Consider the following 15,537-nt stretch of genomic DNA (forward strand, 5'->3'; position numbering starts at 1 on the left):
AAACTAGCAACCACAGCAATCAATTAATCCTAAAACTTTCCACTTTGAGCTTTATAAATGTAATATGACTTAAAACTTTTTTCTTTTTTTTTATATAAAGTATATCAATCTTAATCAATCAAAATCTCATCTATCTTATATCTCTATCTAAATAGCTTGTTTTAAAACTACTTAAACTTTTAACTACTTCAAAATGAAAACCCTCTAACTTAAAACTATTAAATCTACTTCAAACTTCCTGACCAGGCCTCTTCAAGACAACAATTTGTTTAAATCTCTGACGGCTAATTCAAATATAACAGTCAAGAATCAAATCTTGAATCTTTTGGAATTGCAAAATGCTTCTGGTTCAATTATTGTCAATATATCAGCACCCCAGTCTCTGTTCAAAAGTAGCTAAAAATACAAAAGGAAATACTTGAGCCAACAAGTGGGGCCTCTGAATGCTGTGTTGGACAATAGGGGGGCCAAAAGTTCAAGTCAAAAGCTGAGAAAGTTGAGAACCACACAGAGAGAGAGAGAGAGAGAGGGAAAACATTTGTTTTGTAGAATGTTGTCTTTTCAGGCATTTTAGCATGCGTACTCTAGAACATTAAAGATCAGTGATTCAGCTGTACTCAACGGACAACTTGTCTTTTTAGTAAATGAATAAACGAAATATCACATGAAAACCATTGGTATTTGTAGTGACTCGGTAATAAAACAAATAGTTCCGACTGTGCTCGCACGGTTCTTTCCACAGGACGGCGCAAGTGCACTAGCCAGACTCCAGCGCTCCTCTCCTCCTCCAGACTCCTAGAGGTCGCCATCCGGAGGAGTGAGAGCGATGCCGTGCGTGCGAGAGACGCTCAGACGGAGAGACTCACAACAGTGAGGCGGAGCTGGGAATGGATCAGCTCCCGAAGCCTTAACTCAGAGCCTCCACACAGTCGCCTACAACAGCAGGAAATCCCGCGGCAGAGAAAGCCCAGGAGGAGCGTAGCGGGCGTCCTGAGGCCAACCAACTGTATGAGGAAGACAGAGAGGTTTGAAACGGATCGGCCCGGACTCGATATCAGGACGGGCAGCAGAGGAGCACAAAGCCGGTGGAGTGTCTCTGGAGCGGCGGAGATCAGCCCAGCCCCCCACATACACACACACACAACCGGCCTGCTGCATCTAGCCTGTTGCTGCTGTGTATGGGATATCTCAAATAGCAGATCGCTCGTGTCTCAGCGACACACGTCTTGTAAGTAACGTTAGTTCCGAGTTGTTTAGTCTTTGTTCGGAGGCTGACTGGTGTGTTTTGCGGCGGTTGGCGGACTATAGCGCTCTGCAGCTGGCTAATGAGTTAGCTGTAGCATAACGTCGTGTGTAACGTTACAGCAGCCTAGCGAGCACGATTTAGAATGGTTATCAGACCTATTTTTATTATTACAAGACAAAACATGTTTGATAAAAGGGCGCGTGACATGAACCGACGAGTCTGACGTATTCGAACACCTCTGTATGTGAACAGTCACTTATTCCGTGCGACATCATCTCGTTTAATTCAACGAGGGGACTGTTTATGCTGCAAAACTGAATCTAGCACATAACATGTGTGTTTTGTTGACTTCATTCGGCTTCTGTTGAACCAAACTGTGAATGTGACTCGGCTTGTGTATGATCCTCTGGATGTCCCCTGCCATCACTGGAGTTAGTGGACTTTTGCAGGAGAACCGTTCACGCAAGGGCTTTTATTTGACTGGTTTTTCTGGATAAAGTCCAGGGAGTTGCGAGACGGCAGGACCAGCCTGTACCCCGTCGTTTGGCTGCTTGAGTGAGTCCCCGATGCGGAGGGGCTGAGTGCTCCGGGACATGCTGAAGTGTATCCCGCTGTGGCGGTGTAACCGTCACGTTGAGTCCGTGGATAAGCGTCACTGCTCGCTCACTGCGGTGCCCGACGAGATCTACCGCTACAACCGCAGTCTGGAGGAGCTGCTCCTGGACGCCAACCAGCTGAGAGAGCTGCCCAAGGTAAGACACATCTCTTACTCTCATGTGTGCATGTCTCTCTGCGTGCCAGCCTCTATTGTAAATGATGCACAGATCTGTTGTGACGCACATCAATGTGGTCAAACCGTTGCTCTTGTTTCAAAGTTTCCCACGTTCATAGAAAGCTTGAAATATCAGGGACATTTAAGAAGTCCCCTTATATGTTTGTGTCTTTGGTTGTAAGTTGTGTGTTCTCTTGGTGTATTTGTGTGGGTACAGTCTCTTTAAAGTGATTTAGAGCAAGACACCACAGGTGAATAGCTTATTTTTTTAAACCCAACGATTTCACCGTACTTGCCCTTATGATTGACTATAGTGCATTAAAACAATTGTTTTGCATTACATGTTTTCTGAAATGTTGTGTTCAGATATGCAAAGGAGACATTATCTAATCAAATATGCAATCAATTGCAAAGCCATATTCAAAGTTCTTGTTTCACTTTGTTGACAGGTTAGATTTAAAGATATTACAGAGGGGAACACTTGTCTTCAGTCAGATTTTTTTTTTAGTAATTAAATGTTATACAAATGGCATATGAAAAAAGCCTGTGAAAATAATTTAGAAAAACCAACTACAGGAAGTTTTGTGTATCTGCAGCTGTAAAGAGCAACTAAAAAAAACGAATTTTGATAAAACGGAAGAAATATGTAGGCTATTGTAATTGAAATATATATTTGCAACAACTATATAAAGTGCATTGAAATATATTTAATGCATGTTTTGCATGTTTTCATTCCACTAGTCTGAAAGAAGACGTTATGGATATAAAATAGCTCAAAGTATGAAAACTATGGTTTAGCCTAAAAAAAAAATATAATGATAAAGTTCTCATCCAGTAATATGAGCATTTGAAAACGAAATAATTAGTCAAATGTTGTGTGAATCATTCTGTACTAATGTGAAGTGTTGCAGATTTTGTAAGCCATTGGAAGCATACTTTACACTTAAAGAAGTGAAGAAATAATATGTTTCTTGTGGAGAAATGGCAAAAAAAGAGTGCTGTCTAAAATTGACAGTCTATCCTCCTTTGGGGATACTTTAGTGTGTTACACATCTGTCTCACTAACCACACTAAAAGCTGTTTGCTTTGTCCTTTTAATTTGGATTTCCTCTGTTTTGTTAATGTGTGTGTGTGTGTGTGTGGGAGAGAGAGATCCTGCTGACTTGGCTGTGAATCAGATCTAGTAGTCTTTACATACAGTAAACGCGCGTTGTTTTGTAACTTTGAGGATTTACATCCACACATAGGGGTCACGAGAGACTGTTGGTGGGTTGCCAGAGCTAGCATTCCCTAAAGTACACTGATGGAAAAATAAGCAAACTTGCTTGATTCAACATTTAAACTACTGTAAGCTGTTGGTAACTACCATCCAGTCGTCTGAAGTGCTCTTCTGTAGGCCGTATAATGCCAGGACTGTTGGCATAGCCTCACTGGCAAAAGACTCAATCTGTGTTAGCCAGTCTACAGGCAGCATTGCTAAGAGGGTCAGACAGAATGGCACAGGATCCTTTGACCGTAATGTGGAATAGCTGATCTGAGTGGACAGGTCAGGCCCTGAGCTTGGAGGTCTGTGTGTGTGTGTGTGTGTGTGTGTGTGTGTATGTGTATACTGTGTGCAGACAGTTGGCATATGGCTTCCCATCAGCCCTGTGGCAGAGAGAGAGTGAAAGAGACATGAAAACTCTATATCAGATTTAGGGAGGATGTTGGTGATGTCTGATATATACCTAACGCTGATGTTTTAATATAATTTAATAGTAAGTTGGCTGCACTCACAATTGATACATTTAAATGAACACTTTTGAACACTTGATTGGTACTAGTTAAAGTAGATAGTAATAGAAAAATTTATTCTTCTGTTCAGCAAGGATGCATTAAATAGCATATTGACAATAACATTTACATTGTTGTTAAGCAATAGTAAAAAAAAAAAAAAAGAATAATCGTTTTAAAATAAATGCTTTCTATTCATGAAAGAATCCTGAAAATGTGTGTCATTTGTTTCATGAAAACAAATATTAAGTAGCTTTTCTCAACTGTGATGGTAAGAAATCTTTGAGCAGCAAATAAAATAATTTTAAAGAGTCATGTGACACTGAAGACTGGAGTAATAGCTGCTGAAATTCACCTTTTAATAAAAAAAACATGTAATGATAAAAAATAAAATAAAACAGAAATGTTATTTTACATTTTAATATTTAACACATTAGTGTTTTTATTGTATAAATGCAGCCTCAGTGAGCATAAGACTTTCAAAAATATTAAAATGTTTTTAGTGTGAGCATGTATTCATGTATTTTTTTGTATTTAAGTATTTTTGCCATCATTTAATGTTCAAGTAAAGTTTGTAGTTATTATTTGCCTGTAGATCTTTTTTTTCCTCATCAACTTTTTCCAGATTTTGTAGTAGTGCCCTTTCCGTCCGAGTGGTGTTCTGTTACACATTTACTGTAACGCTTAGACGGAAGGTCTCAGCAGGCCTGAGCCTGTGCTTTTGAGAAGGCCATATGGTGACTCCGTGTGTCGCTGCTCCGCCATGTGCTTTGAAATGGGCTTTAAGCTGCTTACAGCTCCTTCTCCCCCAGACCCACTCTGGACGCTCTGCTGCACTCCTTCTGCTTGTGATACGCTCTCAGTATAACATCAGATGCCTTTCCCGTTTTTCTTAAAGACTGCTTTTCAGCATGGATAATGTCCACATATTTAGCTGCATGTACACGGTCCTAGTGCAGGATTTGGGATTAGCACTGTACCATGACTCATGCTAATTCTTCTCAGGCCGTGACCCTTTGTAATTGGGTGTGAGCCGATGTCAAGTATTTCAGTATGTTGGGCCGAGGCTCTCTGTAGGAGATAGTTTATGTAAAAACTTCAGCTTCATATGTGTGGCCTGGCACAGACCTTTAAGCTAAACCGATGGAGGTTTAGAGTCCTCACCTGAACGGCTTATGTTCACTTTTAAAGCTCGGATATGTATAGATCAGAAATGCACCATTATTGCAAGTCCAAAAATAGAAACGTTTGAGAGTTTAAAGCAGGGCACAAAGCAGGAGGAAGTGTGGGAAATTACCTCTCAGAGAAACCAATGAGAAGCAAATGACTTCAGATGTTCTGCCAATTCATTTTTTTAATATGAGCACCTGGGTGGCTCACAAAGTGCCTTCAGCTTTATCCAGGAGTTGGTTTACATGGCAAATCATGTTGCTAAACTGTCTGGGAACTGAAACTCCTGTATTGCAGCTGATAAAACTGTGGGCAGAAGCCGTCAACATTCGAGGAATTCCCATCGCACCCTCCGAAAACATCAACGTGAAGCTTCCACCGTGTTTAGTCATTATGCAATCCCTGATCCTCACTGTTTCTGTCCTGTTGTGTGACAGTGGAGCACCCGCTCGTCACAGTAAATTCCTCACTTCGGAGATGTGGAGCGCTAACTGGATTAACCCAGAATGCCCTCTCCACATGCACAAAGCACAGAAATGGCATTAGCTGTAGTTTAATCATTAACATTAATTTAATCTGTGGTTTAGGAGCTTCCTGGGGAAGCTTTGAGAAATGTAAAGCCTGTGCGTTGTCCCTGAAGGGTTTGGGAGGTAGAAACGCTTCTTGGCTTTGACAGTTGTGGAAGATCTTGTGACTGGATACATAGTAGGCTCTTTCAGCTAATCTGACGTCTCCCACCTGGCTGCACATATTAAATGTCCAGGCTTATTATCACAGCTCTGTCAGCATTGTCGTCCTTTATCAGCCGTGATTCACATGACGACTGTGAAGAAAGAGAAGGAAATGTTTATTATGCAGCTGGAGTTGCGAAAGGGTAAAATACTAGCCGTGTGTTGTTATTTGATTTTAGGTCAAGGTTTCAAGCCTTCCTCTGTTTTATCGGCACCCAATACAGCTCTTTGATAACAGATGCTGTCAGACCATTTGGTACAACACAAAGTAAATCAGCTGACACCACTAACAGGAAACAAAGTATTGAACTCTAACCGTAGAAGTAAGCGAAATAAGGAAATATTTTACCTATTGCCTATAATAGCTGTGCTTAATTGCTTTGAAACAGAAAGTGGTTTTTCCAGCTCAAGTATGTGCCTGAGCTTCAAGGAGTTGTTGTAATAGAGGTTCTTGACACAATGGCCCTCTGAAAGGCTGAACGGGGGTGTGTGTGTGCCGTGGCAGATTTGTGCTGTTTTCTGCAGAACAGGTTTAATCTATGTAGGGCTCCTCCCTGCCCTGCTCTACACATCTAATGTTCATTCACAGCAGGTGTTCCTCTCTTACCTGTGAACTACATGTTTGTGCATTGAAAGTGTGTGAAACGATACTTCACATTATAACCTGATGCATTCTTGATTCATGAAATAGGTAAAGAGACGTTATAGGGAAATTTTATGACCACGTTTTTCTTACTGGGTGCCTTTGGATGCTTAGTCCAAATTAAAGAATAAATAAAAGTTTTACTTGCATACTTTTGCTATAGTAATAACAGTGAATTTATGTGTAATTATGCATAAAGCTCCGGTGAGAATATGCTAACCTAAAGTTTTGTCCTTATTTAAATCCGCAAACATTTTCTTTACAAATTCATCTCTCTTTTACAAAGTTCATCACTTCTCACCAGAGTCCTAGGTCATCCGCTTTAACGCCACTCTCTCGTGAACGCACGTACGACAGTTAACAGAAGCTAGACATAGTGGTTTATAAAGTTTTCCTGATGCCTGAGCGATCATTTGAAATATTTGTCCTGGTTCTCTGAAATGTACACAATAAGCACTATCGTCGCTAGGCTTTTTTAGCGGGGCTATAGCATTTAGCTTCATAAACTGTACTCAAATTGCGATCGCCTGAGTCTGTCTCCTTAAATTTCATATAAAAAATGCAGCAGACCGGTCTCCTCTACATCTTTGAGCGCGCTCTTCAATCCGCAGACCGCGGTGTGTGATTATCGGTGTGTGATTATCGACAGATTGTCAGAAGATCTGTATCTGTGCTGTTCTTTGTCATAAATACAGTTTACAAAAGGTAACTGGGGAGTAATTGGTTTCTCATCTACTGTAAAATTTTCGCTGTTCACCGTTCATCACACGCAGCTGTTTCCTCCAGCGACAATCTAGACCTTAACACGTATGAACACATACTTTAATTACACTTATTTAAATATACTTCATTTATTTATACTTTATACATATACTACTGTGCAAAAGTCTTAGGCATGTTAGTATTTTCACCCCAAAGAATGTTGTTCGGCCAGTTATTTATATCTTTTGTTGAAGTGTGTCATTAGAAGATGATATCAGTTTACATTCCCAAACATTCATATTAGTGAGATTTTTGACTGCACAAGCATTCAATGGTCTGAAAACAGCCAATGCTCCACACAGAGATCTGATCTCACCATCAACGATCCTGTCTGTTATTGTTACTGTTATTACAAATGACATTGTTGCTACTTTATAAAGAATGACCATCCAGTCATTCACAGAACTGATAAAAGACAGGGACAGACAGCACTCATGTTAACTAAATATCAGAGTGATTGACAGATAAAGTAGAAACATCATGTGTGGTTTTGTATTAAATGACCCAAATTATGAAATACATTTATTAGTAAGCACAATTTTGGGAATGAGAGCATCCAAGGAGCATGAGAAAGCTGTGGATTTATTTTAAATAATTTTAATGCTATTCATAGTTTTTTTTGTGGCTCCTTTGTGTTTTTTTTTTAAGTATCAGTTCAGGCACTGTTTAGGCACTGGTACAATTTTAAAAGTATTGAAATTGCACCGGTATCGAAAAAAAAACCCAATTGATACCCAACCCTACTGACAGTATATCTATGATGGCTTGAGGATGAGTATATCATGGTCTAATTTTCATTTTTGGGTGAACTATCCCTTTAATTAATATTACTTAGTACAGTTGACATTACACAGCAATAAGGACACATTTAAATAAAGTTTGAACATTCATTTGTTTACAAACATTTGTTTCATTCTACGTTCATTAAATGAAAAAAATTAAAAAAATTAAAGGTAAATCTCTCTTTGTGACGTCCAGAAGAATTAGAAAGATTTTTGCTGATTTTTGTCTGGTGTGCATGAAAATATTACACCTCTAAATTAGGATAGCAGCAGTCACAAGGTTTGTTTAAGTCTTCTTGATGGGATGTTTCGCTGTTCAGTGTGAGCGTTTCACTCATTTGCAAGTGAAAATTACTCTGCAAATGTGAAATTTTGTCATCTGACACCTGATCAAATCTCTCAAACTTTATTATATAAGAAAAACTCCCTTAACTTTGGACATGTTTACATTTCACACTCTTTTTGTAAAAAAAAAAAAAAAAAGGTTTAATAAGTTGAGGTTTTCACACAATATGTGTTCTGGCATTCTGTCTGTGTGTTTTTTTAATTTTATTAATTTTATGGTTGCATCTTGCCCATGCCCCTACGAGTTTTGTGCTATGTATAGTGATACTGACTTTTGAGCAATTACAGGCTTGTTTTATACTTGTAAAATCCTTCTTTTAGACAAAGCAATTTCATTGTCCAGGCTGATGTCATCTTTGGTACACTGTTTGTTTTGAAGCTGATTCAAACTGAACAAAATGGGCCATTTGAGCATATTTTTTTGCCCTCCATAAGTTTCTGTTGTTGTGAACAGCTCATTTTGCCATTACTGTACCCCAACCCAGCATCCCTCCTTTGTGTGACCGCCCTGGGCCCGATTATGGCTTTCATTCATCTGTAAAAACATGTTTAACCCCTTGTCCCCTCCCTCTCTCTGCTGCACGAGCCGTATCGTCCCACTAAGCCTGTCCCTCGAGTGTCTCTTGAGTGGAGTGGCTGTCTGCAGCTGTCCTGTTCCGAGTGTACATTCAGTGCTCGCTGGGTGGATGAAGATTGAGATCTGTAGAGAAGTGAAATCAGCTCTCTTCTGTCTGCCGTCCAGGCCTGTGTTTATACTGGAGTGTGCAGCTTTCCATGAAATATTCAGCAGCTTGAGGGTGATGCTAGTGTTTTCCTATGTCAATAAAGTATATTTTTAAAACATTTTCTAGTTTCTCTTAATCACAGTAATGTTTCAAACATAAGCAGAGTTTATTACATGGCACAGTTTTGCTGTGCTGTAATTGCAGCAGGTAGGGTGTTAAAATAATCTTTCATTACTCACTAATTTGCCTAATTGGTTTACGAGGCCGAACTGTAAGCTCTTCTATTTTATTTAGCCAGTTTACATCATACCACATCCAGCAAAACCATTTAAGTTATGTGTAAGTGAACAGGATTACAAGAGCATCTTGAGAACAGCCAGTAATATTTTCAATAGCAACCCAGCTTGTGACCTGCCATCCATTGCTTTGCAATTCTCAGTGGACTTCAGTATTCTTGACTCTTACTAGGTCTTTTGAAGTTCATAATGTTTTTTTTTTATTATTTTGAAAGAATGTTTTTGTCTTACAAAGGCAGCATTTATTTGATAAAAACTATATTAACATATTTTAACATTTTAATTTTACTCCTGTGATGGCATAGCATTGTCTCATGATCCTTCAGAAATCATTATGATATGCTGATTTGCTGCTCGAGGCATTTATTATTATCAGAAGCATTTATTATTATTATCAGTGTTGACTTTTTTTTCTGGAAATAGTGATGTGATATCTTTTTTTTTTTTTTTTAATTCTTTGATAAATAGAAAGAAACGGCATTTGAAAGAATTTGATCTTAATGCCCCAAGCATTTGAATGGTTTTATATAATTCAACAAAATATTGGTAGCATCCTATACTACAAAATTGACTTTTTCTGCCAATTTGACTGCTAAACTTCAATTATTTGCTGTATTTACTGTGTAAATATTTCCCATTCCAAATAATAATTCACAGAATGCCAAAAAAAAACCTTTGAAAAGTTTGAAATATGGTATTGGGACATTAGCTGGGAACATATTAAACATTGGTGTTTATTTATCATTTATACGCTAATATAAAATGATCGATGTCGGGCGACGGTCGGGCTAGTTTGTGTGGTGTGTTCCTCTCTTTGGGCTCGTCTCGGGGTCATTGTCTTGACTTTCTGCTTCTGTCTTGTGAGCCAGCACATGAGATGTTAGTAAGTGAGGGCTTCCCCTTACGGCCCACAGAACTGGGCCATCAGTCCACATAAATCACAGCTGCCATTGTGTGTGCTGCAGTAAACCTACCCTCATCCCCCATCGCTCTCCTCCCTCTCGCCTCTGTTCTCGTGCTGCTCAGACTGCAGAGGACTTGGAGATCACACTGTGCTGAGCCTCTTTCACACAGTCTGTTCTCTTGCTCACTTCAGAAATCTGCTTACCTTTACATTTATTATAGCACCACAGCATAACCATTAGGACAACGATTTTTAGTTTGAGCATTGGAAGTTGCTGAATTGTTTTCATTCTGTAGTCATTTATAAAGAACATGATTTTTTCTAAATAAAATTAGGGATGCACGATAATATCGGCACAATATCGGTATCGGCCGATAAAAGCTTAAAATGACCATTATCGGTATCGGCCGATATGAATATTTCTGCCGATGAGCCAAACCGATATTCTCCAAGTGAAATAATTGACCTGTTTTTCAGATGTGAATGTCTGTCTACATTTGTAAAATAATAAATTCATGGTAGAATCAGTACAGAAGAGATACATGGATTTCTCTTCAGTAAAATTAAAGTTTAAATATATCAGTATATATTTGTATATATATCGATATCGGTATCGGCATCGGCCAAAATTATTTTGAAAATATCGGCATATCGAATATCGGCCAAAATCCAATATCGTGCATCCCTAAATAAAATGGTTCATGCGTGTGTATAACACGCTACCTTTCAAAAATGTTTTTGAAGATTTCAAAACATTACCAGTTTCCATGACCATTGCCTGTATGGCTAATGATCATGAAGCAATATCGGTCATTCTCGGTTGATGATCAAATACCATATAACATAACATATAGAGTGACAGCAGGTGCACTGATGCATGTGAAACATGAATCCTGTTGAAGAGAGGAAATTCTGATTAAGGGTACGAATAGGACTGTGGTGTTTTAACATGTTGGCACTGAAATCTTGCAATGTCTGCCAGTTCCTCCAGAAACAATGAACATGGTCTCTTCTCCTGTCATCTTCACACCTCTCACAGTCACTTGTTTCGGGAGATATGCTCTAGATTTGTCCCGGGCTGCAGAATGAAGGGAGCGTTTACACAATAATGTTTTCAGCCCAAAACTGGAAACTTTTTATGGGTTTTGCCTGTTCGTTTACACGACAATGTGTTGATAACGTGTTTGGTGTTTGGGGACTGAAAATGCATAATTTTTGAAAACAGATTTCAAAGTGCACGTTTCCATGTAAACACACAATACGGGAATCTTTGAAAACGATGACTTCATGCGCGTGTGTAGTATTTGTTAGGATTGTAAACATGCGCGGTACATGCCGATTGTAAAGGCAATCTTAAACAAACAAGCAACTATGGCAGAGTACATGGTACTGTTGTTACTGCTCAAGAGTTTGCTAATGCTTCTTCAGCAAAGTGTGGATTTTCTTCACCAATATTACAACCAACAGCGGAGACGCATTATATACAACATATCATCACGTTCCTATAGGTACTGTTTACTAACAAGGTGACAGCGCCAACTACTGGCCTGACATACGTAATAAAGTGTTTTTAGCCATTTTTGTGGATGTGTGTAAAGTGAATCGTTTTGAAAACGTTGTCGTGTATCCGTGAAACTTTGTAAAAAGGCAGGAGGAAAACTTTTCCAATTTTGACTACATTATTGTTGTAAAAACGTAGCATGAGAAGCCTCTACTTAAACCGGCCTGAAATGTGTTACCCTGCTTCCTTTTGTCTGAGCCGAGGAGCAGCTGGCTCACACATCCTGTCCCCGCCCCTCTCCGGAGGAGGATTAACACTGAGAGCCCCTCACCCTGTCTGAGACTCACTCACTCGCTGTCATCTGCATTTCTGTCTTCGCTATCGATTGCAGAAAGTGTGTAGGCTTGGTGGCATTGTAAACTTCTAAGATCAGTGTGTACATCTGTTTTCGTGTCCCTTTAATCTCACATGCTCGCAGCAGAAACATGAGCCATTCACCTGTCTCTCTCTGGGTAAACATGGGCGGCACCAGTCATCATCCAGTGCAGGGTAACGTCAGTGTTTAGTACAGTCGCTTGACTCAAGCTCCACTTCCCTGTGTTCACCTCCGATCAGGAAACGGACCCTGTAATCATTTACAGCCTCTAGACCTAATGCTTTACTGTTCTGCTTGTGTTTTTCTGGCTTTTAAGCACATACACTTTGCCACAGCGGGGTGTATCTGTTCATGTTCATGGCTGCTTTTCAGTTGTCCATTTTCTTTTTATTGGTCAGTGATTTGGATAATATTCATATTGTTTATTTAGATTAATTAGCTTCATTGTTTTTTATCACGTTATGGATTTGGGTAGTGGCTTTTGGGGCCAAATTCATAAAACATTCTTAAGAATAAATGTCTGCCATTTTCTTTTATTTTCTAGCCTAACAATAGACTAAAATATTTCTTTATCTTTTTTTTTTTTTGATTGTTCTAAAGGCAAAACTGAAGAGGAAACAAAGAAAAGCTCTTAAAGGGGGGGTGAAATGCTTGTTTTCACTCAATATCCTGTTTATCTTGAGTACCTATAGAGTAGTACTGCATCCTTCATAACTCCAAAAAGTCTTTAGTTTTATTATATTCATAAGAGAAAGATAGTCTGTACTAGGGGTGGGCGATATCTCGATATTTAAAATATATCGAGATATTTTTTAAACACGATATGGATTTTGACATATCGTATATATCGATATATTGTTTATATTCTGATTCCGCCACTTTGCTTGTTTGCCTTCCCTGTGCTGTGCTCGCCCCCCGCCTCCTTGCTTTTGTCCCCTCTCACCTCGCGTGTAGAGAACTAGTCAAAAAAAAAAGACAACTGGCTCCATTATATGGAGATCCTTCAGTTTTAAGGCGTAGGGCGAACGGCAGGCAGATGTCTACTGTAGGGCCCAATGAAACGCGGACGGAATCGCGGAATCCAGTCATAAAACTGGAATTTACAGTTTAACGCGGAATGTCACGGAATTGGTCAAATTTTAAATGAATTAATCAAAAGTCGGTCATGCACTTACATCAAATCACGAAATGGACTAATATCTGCAAATATTAACCCGGAAAAGTCTATTTAAATATGAATCCTGCATGTTCTGCGTGTCTGTGTCAACGAATGGAGCAGAAGCGCGTCTTCATTCATTAAACACGGAAGCTCGCATAACGCTCGCGCTGATTTCATTGTCTTTCCTCTCTCTAAATAAAGACGTGAACACATGAGGAACATCTCCAGAACTGCACTGAGAGTCACTTCATGAGCATCTGACCGTTTGATTTGAGTAAGACTAGCTCATATCACATCATAGACTGTGGTATCACATACACAGAACTGTAAAGGTAAACCCGTCAAAATAAAAGTATTTGACAGAAATCTATTACTATTGTACAGCAGAATGTAGATAGCCCAGTACTACTACTATTAAAATGAAACGAACATAATTTTATAAGGAATAATCACACAACATTTCTCCCACGTTTTATTTTTAATAGTAAATCCCCTTTGTTTACCAAAAAATAAAGTTTGCTTAATTTTAAATAATTAAAAGATACATTAAATGAATGTTTTATGCCTTCATTTAATAATCAGAAAAATGTAAATACACAGAATTTCTGAAGGGAAAAAAACATTTCACATAAGGCTATTTTAAGAATTGTTCTTAACTAATTAAGTTGTTTTTATGCATTTAAATAATTGCACATGCTAAAACACAGAATTAGGTAACAATAAAACATATGGTGAAGAAAAAAATAAAATGTTTCATAGGCCCCTTAACATGTAATATTTGTCATATTTGTTTTTGCAGTAGTTTTTTGGGGGTTATTTTTCCTGTAAAGATATCGAGATATATATCGTATATCGAGATATAGCAAAATATATCGAGATATATTTTTTGCTCCATATCGCCCAGCCCTAGTCTGTACTAGGGATGTCAAATTTCGATTATTTCCATGATCGATCGTCGTTTAAATTAACGATCAATTAATCGATTAATCGTTAACCATAATACTGCAAAATGCGTCTATTGCAGGCACACAGTCAGCGGTATGACAGGATGTGCAAAAGCCACACACACACACACAAAACGCTTTCTCACTTGAATTAAAGAGGTTTTAGTCTGAATAAAATGCTAGTAGCAGGATTATAAAATGAATAGATGCGATTATGATCATTTGATAAAATGAAGAGAGCGCGCCATACTTTTGAGGTCATTTTACTTTGTTGACAGTTTCCAATCCGCACGGAGAACGCTGAACGCGCCTCTTTAAATGGTTTTGTGGTGCTCGTTGTTGTATTTTAAAGCACAATTGCAATGTTTTCAACTGACATTATTGTATAAAATTATCCGAAATGTGGAGCGCGTGTGACTGCGCTGCACATTAAGTGAACTACATCGGCGCTGCTGCACCAAAACACAGTTGCTCACATTAATTTGATCCTGCTGGATTCTGTCCTAGAAAATGCAGATTTTTAAAAATCCAGCATACAGCGCATTAGATCGTGACAGTGCATGCGTGCAGACGAGGATGAGCGAGCGCGGCTTTGGCTAGATTTATTTGGAGGTTATTGCTCATGTCTCATTCGGCACAAATCGAAATGTTTCCATATTCGCAATGTATTTGAATGTTAAACTATTATTTATAATGTAAACTAGGCTTGTACTTAACACGCATTCGCATATAGACGGAAAAGATGATCCTCTTCATTTGAGCAAAAACGTCCTTGGCATAACAGCAGAGTGGACCGGTATACTACGGTCTATTTAAACTGAATGCTCCAGGAATGTGTCGGTCACAGCGCCTATTAATCGCTGTTTTGAATCCAGCAATTATTTATTTAGAAATGATAAGATCTGATTATGACAAGTGTGGTACAAAAGCTTTGTTTATTAGAGGAATAATAGGTTAACTGGAAAATGTTAGATCGCGACCATGCTTTTGGACCCCATAGTCTTCATTTACGCGGCTTTGTTCTGGTTTGCCGGTTGGTCACGAATTTCCACAAATTCAGTATATTTAGGCATTGTTTCTTTTCCTAAATCTTCATAGTCTAACCCTCTAATTTCCCAGGTTTATTTTATTATCTTTCGCTTTTAATAACTGTTTTCGCATCTCTTACGGTGGTAAACATGGGAAGGGAAATTAAAGATTTCATGAATTAAGAATTCGTTCGATTTATTAATTTGTTCCCTTATTTCACTTAAATCATGGGTTATTTAGGGAACACAATTAATGAAACATGGACAATTGCCACATTAATAATTCGTAGGAATTAATTAACAAGTTGTAGGAATGAATAGACTACCTGTCCTGTCACTGTGTCCCGCAGCCCTGCAAAGCGCACGATATAAAACAGTTA

The 15,537-nt window shown here is 38.7% G+C and overlaps 1 protein-coding gene across 24 annotated transcripts in view; it reads left to right on the forward strand.

Moving 5' to 3' along the window:
• The first annotated feature begins 794 nt into the window (after nt 1-794).
• scrib (scribble planar cell polarity protein) overlaps nt 795-15,537 on the forward strand; it is an 87,993-nt gene continuing 73,250 nt past the window's right edge. For 4 of the 24 annotated variants that reach the window (XM_026267795.1, XM_026267796.1, XM_026267800.1 and 1 more), the window contains exon 1: nt 796-1,998. In XM_026267795.1, coding sequence (XP_026123580.1) covers nt 1,840-1,998 — 159 coding nt within the window. In that variant the 5' untranslated portion in view covers nt 796-1,839. Of the gene's footprint in view, nt 1,999-15,537 lie in introns of all 24 variants that reach the window. The other 20 variants (XM_026267801.1, XM_026267802.1, XM_026267799.1 and 17 more) reach the window with 9 other exon arrangements.

The sequence above is a fragment of the Carassius auratus genome, chromosome 7 (assembly GCF_003368295.1).
Source record: "Carassius auratus strain Wakin chromosome 7, ASM336829v1, whole genome shotgun sequence".
Lineage (NCBI taxonomy): Eukaryota > Metazoa > Chordata > Actinopteri > Cypriniformes > Cyprinidae > Carassius > Carassius auratus.